Source organism: Eptesicus fuscus, chromosome 3 (genome assembly GCF_027574615.1).
Source record: "Eptesicus fuscus isolate TK198812 chromosome 3, DD_ASM_mEF_20220401, whole genome shotgun sequence".
Taxonomy (NCBI): Eukaryota; Metazoa; Chordata; class Mammalia; order Chiroptera; family Vespertilionidae; genus Eptesicus; species Eptesicus fuscus.
The window spans coordinates 920,001-946,713 of record NC_072475.1 but is presented as its reverse complement, the minus strand read 5'-3'; the positions used below and the strand labels follow the sequence as shown (position 1 = coordinate 946,713).

General features: G+C 67.3%; 1 protein-coding gene across 1 annotated transcript in view; it reads left to right on the top strand.

Annotated features, from left to right (window-relative positions):
* Positions 1-26,713, top strand: part of TIAM1 (TIAM Rac1 associated GEF 1) — a 112,174-nt gene that overhangs the window by 30,911 nt on the left and 54,550 nt on the right. Inside the window, exons 2-4 of the mRNA XM_054713322.1 lie at positions 6,522-6,672; positions 9,371-10,335; positions 22,582-23,029. Of these exons, the coding sequence (XP_054569297.1) occupies positions 9,382-10,335; positions 22,582-23,029 (1,402 nt within the window). The 5' untranslated portion in view covers positions 6,522-6,672; positions 9,371-9,381. The remainder of the gene's footprint in view (positions 1-6,521; positions 6,673-9,370; positions 10,336-22,581; positions 23,030-26,713) is intronic.

Here is a 26,713-nt window from a genome sequence, read left to right as displayed (position 1 = left end):
GGCCCGCCCGCCCGCTCCCCCTCTGCCCGGCCTGTGTCTTCGGGGCCTGGGGACGGGACGGAGCTCGCATTAGGGTCACCGGCCTCGGCTGCCCTCTCGCTGGGGGTCGATGTCCCTGCTCCCCGTGACCTGGGCCTGCTTGTCTGACGGACTGGGGCTCCATGTGGAGAAGTCAGGAGCCGCCAGAGCTGGCCCGTCACAGTCACTCTTGGAAGGTGGGGGGCTCTCTGGTGCTCGGGGTTCGTGCTGCGGAAGGTGTTGAGAAATCGGGGACTCGAGGTCGCTCTAGAAAAGCTGCTGAAGCCATTCAGCGAGCGGGGGACCCGTGGAGCCTGGGAGGGCCCGGCTGGGCGGCGGGGGGTTAGTGCCGTTGCCACACGCCCTGGGACCGGCGCGGTGTGGCGGGTGGTGTGCCTGGGCTGCGGCCAGCGGCCAAGGGCAGTTCCGAGGCCGTGAGCACGGAGGCCCAGGGAGCCGCTGAGCGTGTGGCTGTACTGGCCGCGGGTCTGGGTCTCCGTGCGCCCGGCTCCGCGTTACTTCCCTTCCAAACGCTCCACGGCACTCCCCGCGGAACCTGCCGGACCGGTGCTGCCGGGCTGCGCGGGTAAAGGGGTCACTTGGGTAGAGAGGCCGCTGGGAGCTGGGAGCCCGGTCCTCCGGCTGCCGCCTCTCTGTTCCCGCTCCGCTGGTCTGGGTGACACTGGGAAGGCCGTCGCTGCGGGCGGGGGGCGGGCAGGACGTGGGGACGCGGAGGGCTGGTGGCTGGGCGGTCTGTGTCTGCCCTGAATCGGGGCTGCCCCACCCTGTCCTCCACGCCTCGCGCTCGCGGAGGAGGAGTGTGGAGCCTTCGTCGTGGCTCCTCCATCTGAGGGTGGTCTCCCCTGAGACCCCGTCCTGCCCGAGCCCGCGGGCCAGGCCCTCAGCTGGGAGGACGGCGGGGGGGGCCCTCACCTGGGGGGACAGGGGGGACTCACCTGGGAGGACGGAGGGGCCCTCACCTGGGGGGACAGGGGGACCCTCAGCTGGGAGGACGGGGGGGGCCCTCAGCTGGGAGGACAGGGACCTCAGCTGGGAGGACGGGGGGCCCTCAGCTGGGAGGACGGGGGGCCCTCAGCTGGGAGGACAGGGGGGCCCTCAGCTGGGAGGACAGGGGGGGCCCTCAGCTGGGAGGACGGAGGGGCCCTCAGCTGGGAGGACGGAGGGGCCCTCAGCTGGGAGGATGGGGGGGCCCTCAGCTGGGAGGACGGAGGGGCCCTCAGCTGGGAGGATGGGGGGGGCCCTCAGCTGGGAGGACGGAGGGGCCCTTACCTGGAGGACGGGGGGCCCTCAGCTGGGAGGACGGAGGGGCCCTCACCTGGGGGGACAGGGGGACCCTCAGCTGGGAGGACTGGGGGCCCTTACCTGGAGGACGGAGGGGCCCTCAGCTGGGAGGACAGGGGGGCCCTCAGCTGGGAGGACGGGGGGGGGAACCTCAGCTGGGAGGACGGGGGGCCCTCAGCTGGGAGGACAGGGGGCCCTCAGCTGGGAGGACGGGGGGGGGACCCTCAGCTGGGAGGACGGGGGGGCCCTCAGCTGGGAGGACGGGGGGGCCCTTACCTGGAGGACGGGGGGCCCTCAGCTGGGAGGACGGGGGGGGGGAAACCTCAGCTGGGAGGACGGGGGGCCCTCAGCTGGGAGGACAGGGCCCTGTCTCTGCTCGAGTCCTTGCCGCACCGCAGTCTTGATCTGACAGCCACGCTGCCTGCCTGCGGGTGACCTGCCGTGTCAGATGCTGTCAGAGGGGGCGTGGCTGCCGCTGGGCCCCAGGCCAGGTAGCTGTGCTGGGCCCTGAGCCAGAGCCTGCCCGGCCCCCCACTCCGACCCTCCCCCACCCCAGCCCGGCTCCCGGGAGGGCTCCTCCCCAGCACATGGCTCTGCAGGGCCTGAGGCTGCAGCGGCCACGGCCACGGCCACGGCCACGCTGTCCCGCTCCAGCCCCCGCACAGGGCTCCCTGGGGACCGCCGGCTCCTGCGTTTGAGGGTGAGCGTCTTCCCGCCCCTCGTCCCGCTTCCCTCTTCCCGTGCCCTCACCTGTGGGCGCCTTTTCTCCTTCCGGAGGGTTCGCTTCATTCCAGTTCCGAGGATGGGTCTGTCTAAGTCACCCCCAGCCTTTTGCTGGATTAAGTGAGGGTTAAAGAAAAGCAAAGACACGACTGAGGAGTTTTCACCTTAATTTCTGAGCCATGTAAACACTCCCAGTGCCCCAGACCATCCGTCCATCCATCCGTCCGTCTGCCTGTGTTCCTGGGCCCTGCAGCCTGGGAGTTGGTCTGGGGAGTCCCCCACCTCCGGCCACACTGGCCTGTGGGAAGCGGCTCCATGCCCCCTGCAGAGGCGGACGTGGGGGTGGGTCTCAGTCAGTGACACAGACACTCGTCAGGCAGCGTCCGTCTCACCGGGGTCAGGGGTCATCTCCACAAGCTGCAAGCCGGCGGCCTGGCTGTGAGTTCACCGCGTGGCCGTGTGCGAGCCCAGCCCCGTGGGCAGACCCGTCTTCCAGCCGCCCCACCAGCGCCCCCTGGTCCCAGCAGGTCCGGGGACCCCTTCCTCCCATCACAGCACAGTCACAGCTCAGGGGGCTGGGCCCGTTTCTTCCTCTTTTTTAACTATATTTTTATTGATTTCAGAGAGGAAGGAGAGGGAGAGAGAGAGAGAGAAGCATCAGTGATGAGAGAGAATCATGGATCGGCTGCCTCCTGCAGGCCCCCCACTGGGGATCGAACCTGCAACCGGGCCTGTGCCCTGACCAGGAATCTACCGTGACCTCCTGGTTCCTACGTGGACGCTCAGCCACAGCCACGCCGGCCGGGCTGGTGTCGGTTTTAAGGAGCCGCCAGGACCGTGGCTCTTCCCCAGCGCGCTCCGCGTGGTGTACAAACACGAAATTTCCAGGACACACAGGCCACCTCTGGCCACACACTCACCTGTGAGCATTTGCCGAGCAGGGACCGCGCTGCTGGCTGAGAGTCCTGCCCCGGCTCTCATCGGATGCCCCGTGGTGTGGGGACCGTGATGCCCGTGGTGTGGGGACCGTGTGATGCCCGTGGCGTGGGGACCGTGTGATGCCCGTGGTGTGGGGAGTGTGTGATGCCCGTGACGTGGGGACCGTGTGATGCCCGTGGTGTGGGGACCGTGTGATGCCCGTGGTGTGGGGACCGTGTGATGCCCGTGGTGTGGGGACCGTGTGATGCCCGTGGTGTGGGGACCGTGTGATGCCCGTGGCGTGGGGAGTGTGTGATGCCCGTGGTGTGGGGACCGTGTGATGCCCGTGGTGTGGGGACCGTGTGATGCCCGTGGTGTGGGGACCGTGTGATGCCCGTGGTGTGGGGACCGTGTGATGCCCGTGGTGTGGGGAGTGTGATGCCCGTGGTGTGGGGACCGTGTGATGCCCGTGGTGTGGGGACCGTGTGATGCCCGTGGTGTGGGGACCGTGTGATGCCCGTGGTGTGGGGACCGTGATGCCCGTGGTGTGGGGACCGTGTGATGCCCGTGGTGTGGGGACCGTGTGATGCCCGTGACGTGGGGACCGTGTGATGCCCGTGGTGTGGGGAGTGTGTGATGCCCGTGGTGTGGGGACCGTGTGATGCCCGTGGCGTGAGGACCATGATGCCCGTGGTGTGGGGACCGTGATGCCCCGTGACGTGGGGACCGTGTGATGCCCGTGGTGTGGGGACCGTGATGCCTGTGGCGTGAGGACCGTGATGCCCGTGGCGTGGGGACCGTGTGATGCCCGTGACGTGGGGACCGTGTGATGCCCGTGGTGTGGGGACCGTGTGATGCCCGTGGTGTGGGGACCGTGTGATGCCCGTGGTGTGGGGACCGTGATGCCCGTGGTGTGGGGACCGTGATGCCCGTGGTGTGGGGACCGTGTGATGCCCGTGACGTGGGGACCGTGTGATGCCCCGTGGTGTGGGGACCGTGTGATGCCCGTGGTGTGGGGAGTGTGTGATGCCCGTGGTGTGGGGTGTGTGATGCCCGTGGTGTGGGGTGTGTGATGCCCGTGGTGTGGGGACCGTGTGATGCCCGTGGTGTGGGGACCGTGTGATGCCCGTGGTTGGGGACTGTGTGATGCCCGTGGTGTGGGGACCGTGATGCCCCGTGACGTGGGGACCGTGTGATGCCCGTGGCGTGAGGACCATGATGCCCGTGGCGTGAGGACCGTGATGCCCGTGGTGTGGGGACCGTGTGATGCCCGTGACGTGGGGACCGTGTGATGCCCGTGGTGTGGGGACCGTGTGATGCCCCGTGGTGTGGGGACCGTGTGATGCCCGTGGTGTGGGGACCGTGTGATGCCCGTGGTGTGGGGACTGTGTGATGTCCGTGGTTGGGGACCGTGTGATGCCCGTGGGTGGAGGGTGGCCTGAGGCCAGTGACGCTGTGGTTTGGCTGACCCTGTGCAGAGGCCGAGGCGTGGGCTGACCCTGAGCGGCCTGGCTGCCTCCCGCCGAGATGGGACTCCCGGTGGCCCCGGGAGCGGCCCCGGGTCCTGGTGGCTTTCCAGTTGCCGGGACAGAGTCCCCAGGCAGGAGTCACCGCCGGCACAGAGCAGCCTGCCGGCCGGTCAGAGGGCGCCGGGGGTCAGCGCCTCGGCCAGGTCCCGGGGAGAAGCGTTCCCACCAAAATCAGAAAAAATTACACCAGATCAGTTCTCCTGCGAGCGGCACAGACGGCGCCCACGCGGCCCCTCCTCGGGGAGCGTTCTCCGGGGTTGGAGGAAGGGGTGGGGAGAGCTTCACTCCCGTTTTTAGTGTAAAAACGGCCTTTTCACCCGGAGCCAGGAGCCGGTGGAAGGTGGCTCAGCCGGTTGGAGCGTTGTCCTCTACAGCAAGAGGTGGCGGGTTCGAGTCCCGGCCAGGTCACTTCCCTGGCTGGGGGGTCGGTCCCTAGTTGGGGCGTGTGCGGGAGGCAGCAGGTCTCTCTCTCTCTCTCTCTCTCTCTCTCTCTCTCTCTCTCTCATCGATGACACGTCCTCGGTGAGGATGAAAGTGCAGTACCAGCCTCCGCTGTGCAGGGGGGAGGCCGGCCGTGCCGTGTCCTGGGAGAGCCGCCATGCGGGTCGCTGGCCGCCGGCACCACAGCGTCCGTGTCGGCCCCGAGCTGGTTCGGAATTTGGAAAATCTGCGGAGAGCAGCGTGCGGCGAGCCCCGGGGGCGGGAGCGGGAGCGGGCGGGCAGCAGTGGGGCGTCGTGGGAAGGCGCGTATTTTGGGGTAATCATGGGTGTGCTGAGAAGTCACGCTCCTCCCTGCACGCGTGAGTCACCCACGTCACCGTTAAATAGCACGTTTCCGAGACGAGAAAGGACGTCCGCGCTCATTGTCCTGTCCTCCGCGGACGCGCTCACTTCCTGCCTCTGCCGCCTCCGCAGGGCAGGCCGCTCTCCCGTCCCTGCGCCAAGCGCCTGGCGTCTCGGGCCCCAGAGGCCTGGCTGGTGGCAGGCGCCGGGTGCAGCCCCCTCCGAGGGACCCCGCATCTCCGTCTCTCCCCGAGTTTGCAGTCTCTCCTCCGAGGCAGGCTGTAAGGAAAGGACCATTAGCCCGGCCGGCGTGGCTCCGTGGCTGAGCGTTGACCTATGAACCCGGAGGTCCCGGTTGGATTCCCCGTCAGGGCACAGGCCCGGGTTGTGGGCTCGATCCCCAGTGGGGGGCGTGCGGGAGGCAGCCGGTCAGTGATTCCCTCTCATCATGGATGTTTCTGTCTCTCTCTCTGCCTCCCTCTCTGAAATCAATAACAAATACACATTTTTAAAAAGAACCGTTAAAGCTGCTTCTGGGTTCAGGGACCGCCTGGCTGTCTCACCGGAGTTCGCGCTGGGCACCTGCGCCCTGGCTTCCCCTGGGTTGGCGTCGGGCGGCGTGAGGACGCGCCCACGGGGGAGCCTGCTTCACGGCCTGGCGGCGTTGTCACCGTCGGCTGCCAGCACAGCTCCGCTTTAGAACTACCCGGACCCCTCCTCCCGCGTCTATCTGTCGAGACCGTGTGCCGGTGAGGAGGGGACGCGGACATCCGTCCATCGTGACGGGTCTCTGTCATCCGATCCCTTAGTCCGGGGTGGGGACCTTTGGGGCCCAGGGCCCTGTGATGTTTGTAACAGCATCGCGGCCGCACGACATTATCCACTTAAACACGCGCCTGCTCCGTGGTCCGAGGGTCAGGGAACTCCCCCCAGGGCCTGGGCAGGGCCAGGCCACATGCTTTCCCAGGCCCCGCGCGGCCCGGGGGCCGGACGCCCCCCCCCACCCCACCCGGCTGACGAACAGGAAGAGGCTCAGTGACACAATCACTCTGTCCTAGGGCTGCTCACCGCCGTCCGTGTGAACATGCGTGTGCTTGTGTGCTTATCTGATTGTGCATGGCCTTCATTCCTGTGCTCGGGGAGCGCTGTGGGTCAGGGGGTGGGTGTCGGCCGAGACGGGAGCTGGCGCGGCGATGGAGTGCCGCCGCCCGGGCGCTGACCGTCTCTCTCCCGTCCTGTCCTCTCCAGGTGTTGGCGGGACCTGGTAGACGCCGATGAGGCCGCCATGGCCGTCCCGGGGGCCCGGTGCTGAAGACTCCCCCGCCCGGCCGCCGTCCGGACCTAAATGCCACAGTGCTCCCGGGGCACACGGGGCCGGGAGCCGCTGTCGCCGGGGCAGGTGAGCACACTGCGGGGCGGGCGCCGGCGGATTCCCGGGAAGGCGTGGGCGCGGGGTCGGACACGTGCGAACACACTGGGAACCGCCGTGCTGGATGTGGCTCGTGGGAAAAAGAACCTGAGTCACTTCTTTGGATTACGGTGACGCCCGTTTGAACCATGGAGACGCGTGAGCGTTAGAACTTGGGCGCAGGAACCCAAAAGCAGGTCGGGGCGCGGTCGTTTCCCGTGACCCGCCCTCGGGATCCTCCAGGCTTACCCCGGCCTCACCGCCTTTACGGGGGATTATGTTCGGGAAGGCAAGCTGGCTTCCCGATCTCACTTCAGACAGACGCTACGGACTTGGGTAATCTTTAAAAAGCAGAGTCCGTGCGGTCAAAGCAACAACCTTTCTCAACCAAAGAGCATCTCCTGTTTGTTGCAAAACTCTCCCTTCGGCCTCTCGGCGGACGGACGCTCGCCCTCCGGGTCGGGCTCCTCAATCTTAGCGCCCCCCCCCGCCCCCTTCCCGGTCCCAGGCTCAGCCTCCAGCGGGAAAGCAGGCTCCAAACCAAGACCTCCCACTGGAAGCTAATTTTACGTTTGCAATCTGTTGTCGTGTGATGTTCGCTTCGGATTTAGCTCCGAAATAAACACGTTGCATTCTCTCTCCCGCGTCTTCGAGGTCTGTTCGCAAGTCAGAGAAGGGTAATCATTGGGTTTATTTTGATAAGTTTTTAAATACCTCAGGGGCGTGAAGCGTTTTATTATTAATAATTGTTATTACATGCACCGTCCAGGCCCCGTGCTGGCTTTCACGCTGCCCCGAGCCGCCGCGGGGAAGCTTGCTCCACGGTCCGCCTCTGACGGGGAGAGGACGTGAAGGGCCATCGTGGGCCACCGGTGGGCTTGAATGTTTTATGTAATGTTTATATTTTCTAAATATGTTTTTATTGATTTTTAGAGCGAGAGAGGAAGGGAGAGATAGAAATACCTATGAGATTGATCGGCTGCATGCGGCCCCCCCCCCGGGCATGTGCCCTGACCGGGAATTGAACCGTGACCTCCTGGTTCCTGGGCTGATGCTCAACCCCTGAGCCACGCCGGCCGGGCTCGAGCTTGTCATATTTTTGAGTTGCCTTCTTATAAGTCCACCTGAGCGACGGGCGTCCCCCGAGCACAGCGGTGCCAAACCCAGTTTGCTGAGACGGTCGGTACAGTGCGGCCGGGCACGGCTCCTGCCGGGGGAGGGGATAGTGAGACGGGAAGCGGCGAGTGCAGAGGAAGACAAGTGCGTCAGTGCGCACGTGGCCACGCCCAGACAGGCCGTGGGAGGCCACGTCCAGCCTCCCGCTCGGCCAGTTCACCTTCTCGCCTTCCCTCGGCGGAGCCGCGGTGCCATCTTTTCCTTGCGTCTTGGAGGCTCCAGCCAGGGTGCCGGGGCTGGGCCCTGACAGGTGCCTGCGGCCGGGAGGGCGAGGGTCTGGGTGCTGGCTCCCGGCGTGCGCCCTGGGAGGGTTCCCGTTGAGGAGCTCAGGCTGCTGGCCGTCCCCTCTCGGCGCCCCGAGCCCCGGGGGCCCCCGCGGAGGCTTTCTTCCCGCCTGTGGCCACGGGTCCCGTTTCATAGAGGTTTGCCTGGGAGGGTCCGGGCGGCGTTCAGGCGGAGCCGGGGTCACGGGGTCACGGAGCGATCCCGGTCAGCGTGGGGGCCTCAGGGGCCTCACTGCACCGAGTGCGAGCCGCCCTCTGGTGCTGCTGCTCGGCCGGGAGCCTGCCCGCAGGGGCCTGCCTGCGAGGGGCGCCGTGCCCTGCGCCCGCCGGGTGTCTGTCTGCTGGGGCGCGGTGTCGGTCGGCACAGAAGGCCACGCAGGGGGTTGACGGGACCAGCAGGGCCAGGCCCGGCCCCCGAGTCTCTCCTCTCCTCTCTGGCCGCCCCCACGCGTGTCCAGTCCCGGGGCCCAGAGATGCCTCCTGGTAGAGCAGGGAGACCAGGCCAGGGAGGCAGGGTGGCCCCAGGTGGGCGAGAGGTGCTGGGAATGGTCGGGAGGGACCGGAATGAACGGGCCGCCCCAGGAGGCGCTCGGTACCAGGTGGACGTTAAGGTTGGGTTTGCTCCCAGAAGGAAGCCCCCTGGGCTCCGGCTCTGCCCACGTCCGCCTCCCGCTGAGCCCGGGGCTCCAGATGCTGCGGAGTTAAAGGCACAGCCCCTTCCCCTGCGGCTGATTTGCCAGGAAGAGGCCACGGGACGTCCATCTGTGTGTTTCTCTTGGATTGACTTCCAAGTGCAGGAGGGGCCTGAACGGAGCAGGTTACCTCCTGGGCGGGGGGGGCTATCAGGTGCCCCTCTGGGTTCTGCCGTGGCCATTCCCCACGGAACAGCCGCCCCCCCCACCCTCGTCAGTCTGAGCAGGAGCAGCACGAAATGCCCGGATGTGTGGCCACAGGAGGGAGACGGGTGACAGCCGGTGAGAGCCACGCGCAGCCAGGTGGGCAGCTGCCCCCTGGGCACAGACGGTCGCCATCCTCTCGTGGTCGCCGTTATGCGGCTGCCCACCCGCGGGCGTCTCAGTAGCCGGTGGTCTCACCTACCGCCGGGCAGGATCCCGGTGCACACCGGGCGGCACCCTGGCCTGGCAAGCCGAGCCCTCCCCGCGCGCCCAGCTCTCCGTCCACTCGCCGCTGCCCCCCGGTGACCCGCTGTCCCCTTCTCTCCGCTGCAGGCCGTGACGCCATGGGGAACGCCGAGAGCCAGAGCGTGGAGCACGCGTTCTACGGGGAGAAGCGCGCGGGCCTGGGGCGCAAGCACACGTCGCGCTCGCTGCGCCTGTCGCACAAGGCGCGGCGCTCCCGCCACGCGGCCTCGGGGAAGGCGCCGCCCCGGCGCGCGGAGGCGAGCGCGCGGTCCAGCAGCACCCCCAGCCTCCCGCAGGCGCTGGCCGAGAACGGCCTGGAGCCCTTCGCTGCCGAGGGCGCCCTCGAGGGCTTCGGGGACCCCATGTGGGCGGACCGCGTGGAGATGGGCCTGAGACCCGTGTCCTACACCGACTCCTCCGTGGCCCCCAGCGTGGACGGCAGCATCGTGTTCGCCGCCACTTCGGTGCAGAGCATGCTGGGCTCGGAGGAGAGCCCGCCCTGCCCGGCGGAGGGCGCGCCCTGCCCGGCCGAGGGGGGCCGGCGCCCGCGCCCCTGCGCCTGCCCCGCGCCCGCCTTCGCGGAGGCGGCCGGCTTCAAGAAGAAGCGCTCCAAGTCGGCGGACATCTGGCGGGAGGACAGCCTGGAGTTCTCGCTGTCCGACCTGAGCCAGGAGCACCTGAGCAGCCACGAGGAGATCCTGGGCTCCGCGGAGGAGCGGGACTGTGAGGAGGCGCGGGGCGCGGGGCCCAGGCCGCTCAGCGCCTGCCCGCGCGCCAACTCCCTGGGCGACCTGTGCGCCCCGAGCGGCCGGGGGATGACGGCCCACGGGGGCCCCGGCGGGCGGTGCGCGGGCTACTGCCGGGACCCGGCGTCGGATACGCCCCACCGCACGCACCGCAAGGCCCCCCCCGCGGAGGAGGCGCCCTACAGCGCCCGCAGCACCTACAACACGCTGCCCTGCAGGAGGTCGCACTGCCTGTCCGAAGGGGCCACCAACGCGCCGCTCAGCCTCGGCAGCAGTCTGCGGGGCCGCAGGGCCAGGACCGCGCAGGTGAGGGGCGCGCAGGGCAGGCGAGGGGCGCGCAGGGCAGGCGAGGGGCGCGCAGGGCAGGCGAGGGGCGCGCAGGGCAGGCGAGGGGCGCGCAGGGCAGGCGAGGGGCGCGCAGGGCAGGCGAGGGGCGGGGGTCCAGGGCTTTGGAGAAGGCTCAGGACTCTGCGGGAGTCACCTGTGTGTCTGGTGGTGCTGCAGGGCATTCGCCTCCCTGCTCTGCGCTCAGGGGCGGGGGGGGGGGTGGGGCTGGCCAAAGCAAGGTCAGCGGGAGGGCAGCGGGTGCCCTCTGACCTGGGTCCAGGCCGAGCCCATTGAGCCAAATGGGCGTTTGGAGGTGAAGTTCTCTCTGAAAGGAGGTCTCAGCCTAATGGGGAGGTGGAGGCGGTGGGGAGGTGGAGGGGGTGGGGAGGTGGAGGGGGTGGGGAGGTGGAGGTGGAGGGGGTGGGGAGGTGGAGGTGGAGGGGGTGGGGAGGTGGAGGGGGTGGGAGGTGGAGGGGGTGGGGAGGTGGAGGGGGTGGGAGGTGGAGGGGGTGGGAGGTGGAGGGGGTGGGGAGGTGGAGGGGGTGGGGAGGTGGAGGGGGTGGGGAGGTGGAGGGGGTGGGAGGTGGTGGGGGTGGGGAGGTGGAGGGGGTGGGAGGTGGAGGGGGGTGGGAGGTGGAGGTAGAGGGGGTGGGAGGTGGAGGTGGACGGGGTGGAGGTGGAAGGGGTGGGGGCCGGATATCGGCATAGACTGCGAGGTCCAACAGCAGAGCTTTTTCTGTTTAATTTTCAAAATCTCGGGTGTCTAGTTTTATTCTGGAATTTTAAATTCTCAGATACAAGGCATTTGGGGATGCAGATTTTCCCCTCCCAGCCCCGCCCCCCACCCAGCCCCCCCCCCTCTCCCAGCCCCGCCCATCTCCCAGCCCTGCCCCTCTCCCAGCCCCGCCCCCTCCTCCCAGCCCCGCCCCCTCCTCCAGCCCCGCCCCCTCCCTGCCTCTGCCGCTGTGGAGTTCACTCAGGGAACCCCCTCTCCGCTCAGACTTGCAAGGGCGCCCGCTGCGCTCTAGCGCGGCCCCGTCGGGCAGGCGGGCGCGGACTCCCGGGCTCCTGGGCACTGCGGGCGGCCGGGGAGGACGGGAGGGGGCTGAGGAGGTGCCCTGGGTTCGGGGCGGCCCGGTCATCTGTCAGCCTCTTGGAAGCTGGCAGCTCCCGCCTGACCAGGAGCCATTTCAATTTCCTGTGCCTGGCGGCGGCCAGCCCTGCGGGGGGACGGAAGGGATGGCCCGGAGGGTGCCCGCTCCGACGCCGCCAGCTGGCTGTGGGGCTGCGGACCTGCTTCTCTGAAAGGCGGGGCGATCTCAGTTGCCTGCCTGGGGCCGGCCCAGAGGAGGGGGGTTGTGCAAACAGTGTGACAGCCCAGCATCTTGCTGGTGAGGGGACCTGTGATGACGACCTGAGGATGCTCACCTGGAGCCCCGCGGCAGAGCCCCCCAGCCCGGGCCTGTGTGGAGGGCGGGCTGGAGGTTTGCTGGTGCGGCTTCCGGTCAGAAATGCACACGCCCGTCTGCCTGGGAGGGAGGGCCAGGCCCCAGGGTGACCAGCGGCTGCAGCGAGGTCAGCGGGAGGGCAGCGGGTGCCCTCTGACCTGGGTCCAGGCTGGGTCAGACGGGCGTGTGGAGGTGACGTCCTCTCTGAAAGGAGGTGTCAGCCTAATGGGGAGGTGGAGGCGGTGGGGAGGTGGAGGGGGTGGGAGGTGGAGGGGGTGGGGAGGTGGAGGTGGAGGGGGTGGGGAGGTGGAGGTGGAGGGGGTGGGGAGGTGGAGGGGGTGGGGAGGTGGAGGTGGAGGGGGTGGGGAGGTGGAGGTGGAGGGGGTGGGGAGGTGGAGGGGGTGGGGAGGTGGAGGTGGAGGGGGTGGGGAGGTGGAGGGGGAGGGGGTGGGGAGGTGGAGGGGGTGGGGAGGTGGAGGTGGAGGGGGTGGGGAGGTGGAGGGGGTGGGGGGTGGAGGGGGTGGGGAGGTGGAGGGGGTGGAGAGGTGGAGGCGGTGGGAGGTGGAGGGGGTGGGGAGGTGGAGGGGGTGGGGAGGTGGAGGGGGTGGGGAGGTGGAGGGGGTGGGGAGGTGGAGGAGGTGGGAGGTGGAGGGGGTGGGAGGTGGAGGGGGTGGGGGGTGGAGGTAGAGGGGGTGGGAGGTGGAGGTGGACGGGGTGGAGGTGGAAGGGGTGGGGGCCGGATATCGGCATAGACTGCGAGGTCTTGTCCAACAGCAGAGCTTTTTCTGTTTAATTTTCAAAATCTCAGGTGTCTAGTTTTATTCTGGAATTTTAAATTCTCAGAAACAAGGCATTTGGGGATGCAGATTTTCCCCTCCCAGCCCCGCCCCCTCCTCCCAGCCCCGCCCCCTCCTCCAGCCCCGCCCCCCTCCCTGCCTCTGCCTCTGCCTCTGCCGAGTTCACGCTGGAAACCGGGAACCGCCTCTCCGCTCAGACTTGCAAGGGCGCCCGCTGCTCTAGCGCGGCCCCGTCGGGCAGGCGGGCGCGGACTCCCGGGCTCCTGGGCACTGCGGGCGGCCGGGGAGGACGGGAGGGGGCTGAGGAGGTGCCCTGGGTTCGGGGCAGCCCGGTCATCTGTCAGCCTCTTGGAAGCTGGCAGCTCCCGCCTGACCAGGAGCCATTTCAATTTCCTGTGCCTGGCGGCGGCCAGCCCTGCGGGGGGACGGAAGGGATGGCCCGGAGGGTGCCCGCTCCGACGCCGCCAGCTGGCTGTGGGGCTGCGGACCTGCTTCTCTGAAAGGCGGGGCGATCTCAGTTCCCTGCCTGGGGCCGGCCCAGAGGAGGGGGTGTGCAAACAGTGTGACAGCCCAGCATCTTGCTGGTGAGGGGACCTGTGATGACGACCTGAGGATGCTCACCTGGAGCCCCGCGGCAGAGCCCCCCAGCCCGGGCCTGTGTGGAGGGCGGGCTGGAGGTTTGCTGGTGCGGCTTCCGGTCAGAAATGCACACTCCCGTCTGCCTGGGAGGGAGGGCCAGGCCCCAGGGTGACCAGCAGCTGCAGTGAGGTCAGCGGGAGGGCAGCGGGTGCCCTCTGACCTGGGTCCAGGCCGGGTCAGACGGGCGTGTGGAGGTGACGTCCTCTCTGAAAGGAGGTGTCAGCCTAATGGGGAGGTGGATGGTGGTGGGGGTCCCGGCACAGACTGCGGGTCCTGCCCGCCGGTGGGACAGGGGAGCCAGGGGAGCCGGGGACGGTCGGAGGGCCCCTGCAGGCTCTGCGCTGAGGCCGTGGCCAGGTGGGCGCCGCGGGACTGGGTCAGAGGTGGGCTGCGGGGAGGGCACACGCTGCAGCCTGGGCACGGAGCTTCCCTTTGCCTGGCAGTGCCCGTCGGCACGTTCCCCGGGAGAGCTGAGCGGGTGCCGCCGTGTCCCAGCTCCCTCCCTCTGTGTCCCAGCTCTGGGCACGCGGGGCCCCTGCGTCCCCCACATCCTGCTGATGGGGTGTGAGCCTTTGGCCCGGGCAACCCCGAGGGGGGCAGAGGCCGCACGCCCGAGAGCCCTCGTGGGTGGTTGTCGGAGGACATGTCCATTCTCTGGCGTGGCACCTCTGAAACTGAACATAGGGAGGGAGGGAGGGAGGGGGGAGGAAGGAAGGGGGGAGGGGGGAGGGGGGAGGAAAAGGGGAGGGAGGATGGGCACCTGACTGGCCTCAGGTCGCCCTGAGCAGCTCCAGGGAATGCCAGGTGCAGCGCACGGCGTCCTGAGGCCGTTGTCAGCTGCCCCCCCCCCCCCGCGACCTTGGGCAGGTGGCCCCGTCTCGGGTGTCCTCCGTGAGGCGCCCCGACAGCGCCGTGGGGACCAGGTGGGAGGCCGAGCGAGGCCTTACTGGGGCCTGGAAACCGAGCGGGAGTGTTTTTCGTGCCGACTGCGTGCGATGAGTGAGGATCTCGAACGACTGGAGACAAACCGCAGCGCCTGCCGCCCCGGTCGCCTCCCACGCCCCCGTCCGAGCCGGTGCGCTCTCCCAGCGCGAGCTCCTGAGAGCCGCGTGTGCCGAGCGCGTATTTCAGGAGGACGCTTCCTCGGAAAGAATTCCTTCTTTGTCGTTTCTGTTGGGTAAAGTTCCTGACCCCGCGACCTCCTCGGCGCCTGAGCCACAGAGGCCCGGTCCCGCCGCCCTGGTGACGCCAGCAGCCGCTCCCAGGACCGCGACCCCGCAGACAGCTGGCCCCAGAGCGTGGCCTCTGCCTGGGAGACTAATTTCTATCTGAAATAATTTTTTTTTTAAATCCAACAACCGCCCTTACTGGACCGTCTCCCTGGTCCTGTGTCACTGAAAGGAGAAGGCACTGGCGTTCGCGTTGAGGCTGTCAGAAGTGACACATGGTGTCTGCCCCACAGTGAGTGCTGAGGGTTTAATTCCGTGTGTGTGTGTGTGTGTGTGTGTGTGTGTGTGCATGTGCGTGCTGGTGCATGCAGTTGTCTCCTGAGTCGGCGGTGTGACCTGCGGGGAGTGACCGCTTAGCCTGGGACCTGAGGCGGCTTCCTGTGCGGGTCACAGGGCAGGTTGCCCCGGGCGCCCTGACGCCTGGCTGGTCTCTGGCCGCGCTCGGCCCTCGGTCCCCAGGGTGAGTCCCTCCCGCGGGGAATGGTTGAGAAGAAGGGGGTGGTGTTGGCAGCAGGAGGGAGACAGAGCCAGGGCTCAGAGACGCTCACGGCGCGAGGCCACGTGGGCAGGGCTGGTGAAGGAGGCCCAGAGGGGGCACTGACAGACTTCAGAGGTCAAAGTGCAAAGGGCACCGGGCAGTTGGGCAGAGAGAGGACCAAAGCCTTCCATGCGGGCGGCCGACTGGAATGGCCTCGTGGGTCCCGGTGCCCCGTGCTCACTCCTTGGCACTGGGCACGTCGCCGTTTCCCGAGTGCTGAGCTGGCCCGCGACGGTGAAAATACCCGGAGACTTTGTAGCTCTCCGTAGGCCTGTTTTCCTCCAAGTCCCCAGGATCCAGCGTTTCCTCAGGTTAGTGCGGCCGCGGGAGAGGCGGGCAGCGCCTCCGTGGGCATCGCTCAGGGTGGAATCGCAGTAATTACAGGTGACGTCCGAGCAGGTGCGCATGCTCGCACGGTTCTGGGAACCTTGTTGGGTTAACTCAGTTTCACGGCATCTTACAAAGTGTCTTCAAGCAGAGGCTGGTTTTCTACCCATTATGCAGAGGAGGAAACTGAGGCACAGACTGGCGCAGGGAAACTTGCCTAGAGTGGATGCTCACTGTGCTGAGAGGACCAAGGGAGAGTGCACTGGCCACGCCAGGGAGAGAACCAAGGGCCATGTGCACGTGTGTGCATGTGTGTTCACACGTGTGCGTGCATGTGGGAGGGGCTCCTTACATTTTGGGGTGAGAAGATGAGAGACCAGAGGAAGCACCTTGAGCATTTACCATCCGCCCCCGCCCCCCCCCCCCCCCCCCGTGGGCTCGCTCCTCCGCTGTATTTAGCTTCTGCATGCAGGTGTGCAGCGCGAAGCTGGACTCGTCAGGCAGATTAGACCGGGCGTCCCACAGGAGCGTCTGGATTGTGACCACGGAGGCCAGTGCCCACGGGCTCCGGAGCCGTCCCAGGGCCTGGACATGGAGGCTGATCACCTTCCCAGACTGTGTCACCTGTTGTTCACACAACACCTGTCCCTCACACAGTGACCCTTGGACACACAGGGTGTTCGGGGCAGCCCCCCGCTCAGGCGGAAATCCAGGTATCACTCCGACCCCCCAAAGCGCAACTGCTGAATGGATGCCTCACCAGCGACGAGAATAGTCCATCCACACCCGCTTTGCGTGTCACGTGTATTACAAACTGTACTAGAGGCCTGGTGCATGAAACTCATGCATGGGTGTGTGTGTGTGTGTGGGGGGTCCCCTCCCCCTCTTGCAGTCCAGGACCCCTCGTTCCTTACCGCTCGCCTGCTCGCTGCTCCTTAGCGCTGCCGTGAAGGCGGGAGAGGCGCTCGCCAGCTGTGAGCCTGGCTTCTGGCACACTGACCACCAGGGGGCGGCTCCTGCGTTGAGCGTCTGACACACTGACCACCAGGGGGCGGCTCCTGTGTTGAGCGTCTGACACACTGACCACCAGGGGGCAGCTCCTGCGTGGAGCGTCTGACACACTGACCACCAGGGGGCGGCTCCTGCGTTGAGCGTCTGACACACTGACCACCAGGGGGCGTCTGACACACTGACCACCAGGGGGCGGCTCCTGCGTTGAGCGTCTGACACTGACCACCAGGGGGCGGCTCCTGCGTGGAGCGTCTGACACACTGACCACCAGGGGGCAGCTCCTGCGTTGAGCGTCTGACACACTGACCACCAGGGGGCAGCTCCTGCGTTGAGCGTCTGACACACTGACCACCAGGGGGCGGCTCCTGCGTTGAGCGTCTGACACACTGACCACCAGGGGGCGGCTCCTGCGTTGAGCGTCTGACACACTGACCACCAGGGGGCGGCTCCTGCGTGGAGCGTCTGACACACTGACCACCAGGGGGCGGCTCCTGCGTGGAGCGTCTGACACACTGACCACCAGGGGGCGGCTCCTGCGTTGAGCGTCTGACACACTGACCACCAGGGGGCGGCTCCTGCGTTGAGCGTCTGCCCCTGGTGGTCAGTGCGCGTCATAGCGGCCGGTCGTTCCGGCTGTTCCGCTGTAATGGCTGTGATGGTCGCTAAGGCTTTGATTGGATAGATCTTCACAGTAAAGTAAACGGGAGAAAGAATGTTAATAAGGAAATGGGGCCCCGGCCGGTTTGGCTCCATGGTTGGAGCGTTGGCCCTCGGACCAAAGGTCGTGGGTTCGATTCCGGTCGAGGGCATGTACCTCGGTCGCAGGTTTGATCCCTGGCCCCACGTGGAGGCATGTGAGGGAGGCAACCAATTGATGTTTCTCTCTCCCCTCCTCCTCCCTTCTTTCCACTCTGTCTGAAAATTAGTGGGGCAAAAAAATACCCTCAGCTGAGGATAGAACAGATCGTCAGGAAGGGAGAGCCCGTTCTGCATGTCAGGGAGCCCTCTGGCTCCCCCTGCGCTGTCCAGGGGGCTGTCTGTGAGCCCCCGAAGCGGCGTGGGCGTGACGCGTGCCATCAGCCCCGGTCGTGCTGGGCTCCAGGGCAGGGGAGCGGCTTCGAACGGCCTCCCCGTCCCCTCGCCCGGAGCTCGCTGCGCAGCCACGTGGAGGGAAACGCCTGCCGCAGCTGCTGGGTGCCGGGCGCCGCTGGCTCTCGTGCGTCGTCCCACAGAAAGTGCCAGCCGGACGGACACGGTGAGCGGCTGCGAGCCTGGCGGGGAGGAGGAGCCGGGGAGCGGGACCCAGGGCCTCTGTACCCGTGACCCTGCGATAACCGCGTGTTTCTGACACGCGTGACCTGGCGCCTTTGCAGGAACTCTGGGGCCGGCTCACGCACCCTGTTGGGGGTCGTTTCTCCACTTAGGCCGGTCTCTCCATTTCCTCCATCTCTGACTCTGGATGGAAACTCGGGATTTGGGTCGATATTCTGGGATGACAGAGGCTGCGACGTCTGACCGACGGGAGGGAACGTGCCTCGTGCTTCTACGGGCTGGGCCGGCCGCGGCTCCTGGCCTCTTCCCGGGGTGGGGTCTGCAGTCCCGCGCTGGGGGGCGGGGGAGGGTCTCGGAGGCTCTGAGTGTGGGGAGGCAGCTTCGGGCATGAAGGCCCGAGACCCAGGCGGGTGGAGCGGGGCCCCTGGGAAGATGGCGCCAGGAATGCGGGCGATGCTGCCCGTGGGCTGAGCTGTGGGGCCTGGGGATGGGGGTGTGGGTGCTGCCCGTGGGCTGAGCTGTGGGGCCTGGGGCAGGGGGTGTGGGTGCTGCCCGTGGGCTGAGCTGTGGGGCCTGGGGCAGGGGGTGTGGGTGCTGCCCGTGGGCTGAGCTGTGGGGCCTGGGGCAGGGGGTGTGGACGCTGCCCGTGGGCTGAGCTGTGGGGCCTGGGGCAGGGGGTGTGGGTGCTGCCCGTGGGCTGAGCTGTGGGGCCTGGGGCAGGGGGTGTGGGTGCTGCCCTGGGCTGAGCTGTGGGGCCTGGGGCAGGGGGTGTGGGTGCTGCCCGTGGGCTGAGCTGTGGGGCCTGGGGCAGGGGGTGTGGGTGCTGCCCGTGGGCTGAGCTGTGGGGCCTGGGGCAGGGGGTGTGGACGCTGCCCGTGGGCTGAGCTGTGGGGCCTGGGGCAGGGGGTGTGGGTGCTGCCCGTGGGCTGAGCTGTGGGGCCTGGGGCAGGGGGTGTGGGTGCTGCCCTGGGCTGAGCTGTGGGGCCTGGGGCAGGGGGTGTGGGTGCTGCCCGTGGGCTGAGCTGTGGGGCCTGGGGCAGGGGGTGTGGGTGCTGCCCGTGGGCTGAGCTGTGGGGCCTGGGGCAGGGGGTGTGGACGCTGCCCGTGGGCTGAGCTGTGGGGCCTGGGGCAGGGGGTGTGGACGCTGCCCGTGGGCTGAGCTGTGGGGCCTGGGGCAGGGGGTGTGCGCCTGGCCTGAGCGCATCGGCGTCGGGGACGCAGCCTCCGCGGGCGGGGTGGCGGTGTCTTTCCACATCAGAGCAGCTCGGGGACCTGAGACTCAGGACCCCGTCTTTCTCGGGGCGCTGAGCCGTCGGGTGGGCGGCCCTGCGGTGGTTCTTCCCACGCTGAGGCTGAGACGGCGGGATGTGCCCTCGGGCGCTCGCCGGCCTCCGGTGCCGAGCAGAGCCTGCCTGGCCAGCACCACTGCCCGCGAGGCCCCCGCGGGCCTCTGGGAATTCGGGGCGCCCCAGCTTCATGGGCAACAGGGCTGGGTCCAGGCAGCCGGCACTTCCTTCCCAACAGGCTGGGTGACATATCAGTGGGAAGATGTGTCCCGTGGGCCTGCCCGACCGCGTGGGGCACGGGGTGGAGTCAGCTCGGCCGGGGGTGGGGGCGCGTCCCCAGGCGCCGCGCTCAGCTCAGCGGGGCCACTGGGCCTCTCACCGGAGGGGCCGCCTGTCCGCTCAGCGCAGGGGCCGTCCCGGAGCCACACGCGCGGGTCACTGCGAGGTCACGCGCCGGGGGGCATGGTCAGATGTTCGGGTCTGACCAGGAGGTGAGTGTGTCGAGGCCTTTCTCTGAGGTCCCGGGGGCCTCGGGGCGTCAGGAAAGGGGGGACGGCCGCGGGGGGACACGCCCCTAAGCCGTGCCCTAGGCGGGTCCTGTCTGGATCCGTCTGGTTCCCTCGCCTCCTTCCATCTCCTTCCCCCCCCCCCCCGCCACGTCAGGTTTGAGGCGAACAGTCGCTCAGCCTTTGTGGGGACCCCTGGGGGGCGCTGTGGCAAAGGGGGGAGACGGGAGGTTGACTGTTCAGACCGTCAGGTGGGACGCCCTGCGGGGCGCGATGGGCCGCCTTCGGAGGCGGAGGAGGTGGGGAAACAGAGGCCCGAGTTCCTGCTCCGACCACCACCAGCCGGGGGGGGGGGTGTTCTCGCCTGTTAACCAGGGGGGGGCTGGCGCCCCCTCTCCTCTGTCCCGGAGCCGGCTCCCGGCTCAGCCTTCCTCTCCCGCCCGAGCCGAGAAGCGCCTGCCGCCTGCGTCCAGGGCTCCCTTCTCTCAGAGAACTGACTGAGCGGCTGGAGAACGCACCAGACGTGGGGAAACTCGGTCACATTCCCACGCGTCACGGTCACCCCGAGAGTCGGTGATGGTCCCCCTTACTGTCCCGCATCGGCGGGGGGCGGGCGCGGAGGAGAACTGCGGGTAGAGGGCGGTGCCCTCCTGTTTGTAGGGGGTCTGTCCCCTCTGCACCTGGTGCTGCCAGGCCGTCCGCGGCGGTCAGTACGCAGGACACGGGGAAGGTGGGAGCGGCAGCCACCGTCGGCGTCCGAGCTGCCCCCTCGCTGTCCTTGTCCCCTCGGCCGTGCACGTCCATCGGAATGTAGTTGGTCCTTGGCCGCTCTCTTACCACTTCCTGTTCCTGTCTTCACCCGCTTCCTGCTGCTCTCTTCCTGTAACAGGTGCAGGCGGAGGGGCTCTGGCCCGCCCGGTGAACCTGCAGCACCGGCTGAGGCCGACGTGGCCAGGTTTTTCCACTGCAGTCGCTTCCCCACCCTCTGCATCCTGGTGTGTGTGTTGAGGACGTCCAGTGTGATGATTTCATACATGTAAACTGTGAAGTGATGACTACAGTCAAGTTAACATACCCATCACCCCACACAAGTACCATGTTTAAAAAATACGTTTTATTGATTTCAGAGAGAGAGAGAGAGAGAGAGAAACATCAGTGATGAGAGAGAACCACGGATCAGCTGCCTCCTGCACGCCCCACACTGGGGATCGAGCCCGAAACCAGGGCCTGTGCCCTGACCGGGAATCGAACCGTGACCTCCTGGTTCATAGGTTGATGCTCAGCCACGGAGCCACGCCGGCCGGGCTGGACCATGTGTTTGGATCTGCTCTCTCAGATTTCAAGTATAAATGCAGTGTTTTAACTACAGTCACCGTGCTGTCCATCAGACCCCCATCGGGGAGCTGGAACTTGCACCCTGTGACCGGCCCCTCCCCATGCCCCCTCCCCCCCGCCGTTCCACTCCCTGGCTCAGGGCGTCACACTGCGTCCCGTGTGAGTGGACGTGCGGCACGCGTGTTTCGCGTCTCGGCCCTGTTGGCTGGGTGGCGGTGCCATCTCCTGGCATCTCCCCTCGGGCCTGTTCACGCTGAGGGAGAAGCCCGAGGTGCCTGCGGAGGGCTGACGGGTGGCAGGGGTGTGGGCACCGCCCGTCCGGGCCTCGCACAGGACAGGATCGGCGTGTGGCTTGGTTCGATCCACCGTTGCCTCTCATTTGAGCCCAGAGCGTTGGTTTCTCAGGCAGTTCAGAATATCCTGGAAGCTCTTATACTTTCAAACCAGTTAGCTGTTTATGGGGCCGAAGGCGCAAACCCTGGATCAGCCCCCAAACCGTCCCTTCCTTCGCCCCGTTCTGTGTCACTCCGCTCCCCCCCCCTGCCTGCGAGAGGCCCAGCCTGGAGCCGGCCTGGCCGAGGGCGCTGCGGCCTGGCCCCCCCTCTCCCGGTGCGGCCACTGCTCACTGATTGTTTGTGGAGCTGCTGAAGCCCAGAGCAGAGAGCAGCTCAGACGCTGAGTCCCAGGGACCTGCCTGTGCCGGAAGGTTCGGCTCCGGCCGGGCACTGCTCTGCCAGTTCCAAACGGGCTGGACCTGGGCATCGATAGCCCAGCGTCCTGGCGGGTGCCCCAGCCGGGCCTCGCCCGGGCGGTGAGCCTGCTCCGGCCCCAGCACCCGCCTGCACGGGGAGGGAACCCGAGAGCCTGCGGAGCCGGCCCACGGGCTGTTCAGCTCTGTGCCCGGAGAGGCTGGCTGTCAGGGCGAAGCCAGGAGGGCACGGGGCCTGGGAGGGCACGGGGCCTGGCCCGCGGGGTGAGGGGCTGCGAGGAGGGGCCCCCGCACCAGGAAGGGGCCTCCCCCCAGGCCCTGCCCTTTAAGAAGCGCTATCAGCTGCTTCCACTTGATCGTGTAACCGCGACCCCGAGACTCGCTCCGCAGCAGGAGGGCGAGGTGCTGAGGGGAGGCCCTGAGCCGGCTGGTGGGGGGCAGCCTCCCGCTCCTGTACCCAGCTCGCTGGGCGATTGGTTCATGACCTGAGCCCGAGAGGGACGGCTCTCCTCGGCCGGCTCTTGTGTTCCTCGAGCACTGGAAGTGGCTCACGCTGGTCCTGGGGCGGCTGGTTATGCGCCCAGGCACTCTGCCCCGGGTGGGTTTGCAAGGCCCAGGGCTGGAGGGTCCGGGGTGGGAAGGGTCCGGGGTGGGAAGGGTGCAGAGGTGGAGTGGGGTTCAAGGGGTGGAGGGTCCGGGGTGGGAAGGGTCTGGGGGTGGAGGGGGGTCAGGGGGTGGAGGGTCCGGGGTGGGAAGGGTCCGGGGGTGGAGGGGGGTCCGGGGTGGAGAGGGTGCAGGGGTGGGGGTGTCCGGGGTGGAGGGGGGTCAGGGGGTGGAGGGTCCGGGGTGGGAAGGGTCTGGGGGTGGAGGGGGGTCCGGGGTGGAGAGGGTGCAGGGGTGGGGTGTCCGGGGGTGGAGGGGGGTCCGGGGTGGAGAGGGTGCAGGGGTGGAGGGTCCGGGGTGGAGAGGGTGCAGGGTGGGGTGTCCGGGGTGGAGGGGGGTCTGGGGTGGGGGAGGCCTCCATGCCGGCCAGGCGGGGAGGCAGGTGCCCTGTGGTCCCGCAGCCGGCCTGCAGGAGGTGCTGTGACCCCGGCCTGATGCACCGCTCCTCCTCCCTCTCCCCCCAAGGATGTCAGCGCGGGCGAGGGCAGCGAGTTCGCGGACAGCGGGATCGAAGGCGCCGCCACCGACCCGGACCTGCTGTCGCGGCGCTCCCCCGCCACGCACTCCAGCTACTCGCCGCCGCCCGGCCGCGCCTTCGTGGGCAGCGACAGCGGCAGCAGCAGCGCGGGGGACGCGGCGCGCCAGGGCGTCTACGAGAACTTCCGCCGGGAGCTGGAGCTGAGCGCCAGCCGCGAGAGCCCCGAGGACGCGGGCTCCGCGCACAGCGACGAGCGCTCCAGCGGCGCCCCCAGCTCGCCCGGCCGCTCGGAGGACGCGCTGCGGGCGGCCGCGCGGGGCACGGTGCGCAAGGCGGGCGCGCTGGCCGTCAAGAACTTCCTGGTGCACAAGAAGAGCCGCAAGGTGGAGCCCGCGGCGCGCAGGCGCTGGAAGCACTACTGGGCGTCCCTCAGAGGTGAGCCGGGCCCCCCCCCCGCCCCCCCATTCACTGTGGGGCGCGTGCGCCCGGTGCGGCCGGTGCGCTCCTGGGACGCTCCACCCGCTCCACGCGCGCTCCACTGCGCCTGCGCAGAGGGTGGCGGAGCCCGGCTCACACCTCCCTGCCTGGTGCTTCCTGTGCTTCACACGACGTCCGACTGCGGACGCACTTTACATGTAGCTCTCGGTTCCGGAGACGGGGAGGGAGAGAGACATCCGTGATGAGAGAGAGGCACGGACCGGCTGCCTCCTGCACGCCCCGCACCGGGGATGGAGCCTGCAACCCGGGCCTGTGCCCTGACCGGGAATCGAACCCTGACCTCCTGGTTCAGAGGTGGAGGCTCAGCCCCTGAGCACGCCGGCGGGCACCGACGCACTTTTTTTTTTCAAACCTATTTTTATTGATTTCAGAGAGGAAGGGAGGGAGAGAGAGAGAGAGAGAGAGAGAGAGAGAGAGAGAGAGAAACATCAATGATGAGAATCATGGATCAGCTGCCTCCTGCACGCCCACCCCCCCCCCCCCCCCCCCCCTGGGGATCGAGCCTGCAACCCAGGCCTGTGCCCTTGACCGGAATCAAACCCAGGACCCTTCAGTCCATAGGCCGACGCTCTATCCACCGAGCCACACCGGCGAGGGCCGCTGACGGGCCGCTGACGCACTTTTGTGTCCTCACCGGCTGGTGACACGGCCCCTGCCCGCCTTTCTTCACCAAACGCGGTCTCCTCCTGCCCCTGCTGCTCCGTGTCTCCGTTTTACAGCTAAGCAGGCGCCTCCGTGTGCGCCTGGTCCCAGGACGGTCCCGGCGGGGGACGCGCCTGACAGATTACTTTTTATCGTGCTGGTTAGTGACGTGCCTCCGTGTCTGAGGGGAGTCATGAGCGTGAGTCTCCTGGAATTGTCCTTTTTCAGGTGAAAACAATAGAACATTGTTAACCTCACAGGGTTCAACCTCGTGCTCAGGCCGCCCAAGCCACCACGTGTTTGTGGAAGTCACCGCTTTAGCGTCACACCGAGCATGTACGTGGGCGTGGACAGACCCGTTTCCACGTGCTAGTGTGTGTCCCCGTCTTTTCATTCGTTTCCACCGTGCTTTTACATGTCGTCGTTTTGCGTGTATTTCTGGGTGTGTGTACAGCTGTCTGCTCGTGCTCGGTGGCACAGACACTGTCACACGTCGTGAACAGCACTGGCCGGCCCCCGGACCTGCCGCAGTGGGTGTGGGCGGGGCTGGCACTGGGCTGGGTTAGGTGGGTCGGCAGGTGCAGAGGACAAGCCAGGAGCAGAAACCTGGCTCAGCTGTGCGGTGCACACGCTAGACCAGGGGCCGCTGGTTCCACCGGCGGTGGTTGGTGTGGGAACGGCCGGTCCCAGAGGCACAGCCGTGCAGGGTCTGGGTGGCCCATTGCTCCTGTGTCAGCTGTTGCTTCGAGGCTGTGGAAACAGGAAGGGAGCGCGTTAATTAGACAGTCGGTCTTGCCGCACGTCCCAGTGACCCACAGGGACCATGTCTTAAGCAACACAGAGCTCTGTCCCTCCCTCCTCCCAGGTCAGACGCCCCCCAGCTGGTGTGGCAATCCTGTGACTCACCAGGGCCCAGCCTCCTTCCGTCTTGTTGCTCAGCGGTTCCTAGAACATTGTCTCGTCTGTGTGGTCAAGCTGGCCCACCGGCAGGTCCACATTCCAGGGGAAAGATGGGGAAGGGAGGGCGCTGCCCGGAGGCGGCCCACCTCTGTCCGGCTTCCACTGGAATGAGTCAGGCCTAGCTGCAAGGGAGGCTGGTATGGCAGCCTCACGCCCGGGGCGCCTGGAGCACACGGAGGCTCCCGGGCTGCGTGTCCGGCGCTGCTGCCGTTGTGGGGTGGATGCCACCTTCCCCGCCACGGCCAGTCCTCCGACTCGCGCGGCTCCCCTTCCTGGAACGTCTCCTCGCATCCTGGTCTCGCGCTCAGCGTCCGCCTTAGGGGGTCGATGTTGGCATAAAAAGCAGAGACCCGGCAGCCACAGTGTTTTCTGTGGAAAACCGTGGAACGTTGACATGACACGTAGAATTCTGTCTGCTGTGCTAAGTGAAATACCGTCGTCGTACGTGCGAGTACATGCGAAGCGTTGAGCACACGTGCACGGGGTGTTGAACTTGGGGAACGTTCTATCCGCTTTCCCTTCGGAGAGCGGCTGCTGCCCTCGCGGTGTGACCCCCTAATTTGGAGGCGCCACAGGGTCACGTCCCCAGGGGCCGGGTCATGCCATCCGCTCTGGCCGAGATGGAGGGGGAGGCCCTCTCCTCCTCCTCCTCCTCCTCCTCCTCCTCCTCCTCCTCCTCCGGCCCCTCCCCCACACCTGCGCACGGCGGCCTCGTGCTCTTTCAGACGACTTATCATTGGTTTTATTCTTTTTTATTAAAATAACATTTTTATTGATTTCAGAGAGGAAGAGAGAGAGAGAAACATCCATGATGAGAGAGAATCATGGATCGGCTGCCTCCTGCACGCCCCACACTGGGGATGGAGCCCGCAACCCGGGCCTGTGCCCTGGCTGGGAATTGAACTCTGACCTCCTGGTTCATAGGTCGACGCTCAGCCACTGAGCCACGCCGGCCGGTCCTGGTTGGTTTTGTTCATTGGTGCTGAGTTTTTAACAGCCTGGTCAGAGGACGCTGGTCACCTGAGGTCCTTTCGGGGCTGTGCCCACCCCGCTGGAGCTCGGAGTTTGGGGGGACGGGCTGTGTTAGCGTTGCTGTAACGGAACACCACGCCCTGGGGGTGAGGTTCTCACTCCTGGGGCTGGAGGTCCACGGGCCGGGGCGGCAGGCCGGTTTCCCCTGAGGCCTCCCCTGTCCTGCAGGGTCTCCACGGGGCCGGCCCCGCGCCCGTCTGGGTCCAGATCCCCCTCCTCACAGGGCAGCTGCTGTGCTGCATGGGGACCCCCACGTGGCCTCACTTCACCGCAATTACCTCTTCGAGTCCCTGCTCCTGGTCAGACCCATCCGTCCTGGGGGAGGACAACATGGACTCGGGGGATGGCACTCGGCCCGTGACGGGCCCCGAAGTTGGGCTCAGGAAGCTTCCGGCGGGTCCTCACCGCCACCCGGGAGCAGCCGTGTGGGAGCAATGCCAGGCGCTGCCTTTTCCACGTGGGCGTGGGGGAGGGCGGTTTGCCTTTGCGGGTCCTGGCGGGAATGAGCCATAAGGAAGCCGGGGCGGCGTTCGGGGCGCAGCTCACCGGCCCCGAGAGGAGGGAGCCTTCCGCTCGAGGTGACCCAGCTCCAGTGACACGGGCCGGGGGACACGCGCCCCGGGCCCAGAGCCCCGAGCCCTTCGCTGCTGCCTCCCCTGGTTCCCGTGTGCGCGGCCTCCTCGGCTGCCCCGCGTCGCTCAGCAGCCCTTCAGCACGGAGTTAAAACGCAGAGCACCTGGGAGGGGGGTGGAGATTTCCCCGAAGGTTCTTCCACTTTAGGCAGAAGAATTAATTAAAAAGAGATTTCATTAGAATTACTCCTGCCGCAGGGGCAGCTCACAGGGGACGCTCGGGAGGCGCGGCCGCCGCGGTCACCGGGCGTGTGCGGGCTCAGGACGCGGCCCCACCTCGTCTTGGTTCCCTGTTTCTCTCTCTGTTTCTTTTTGCCTCACACTCGTTTTTTATTTTTATTTTATTTTATTGTTT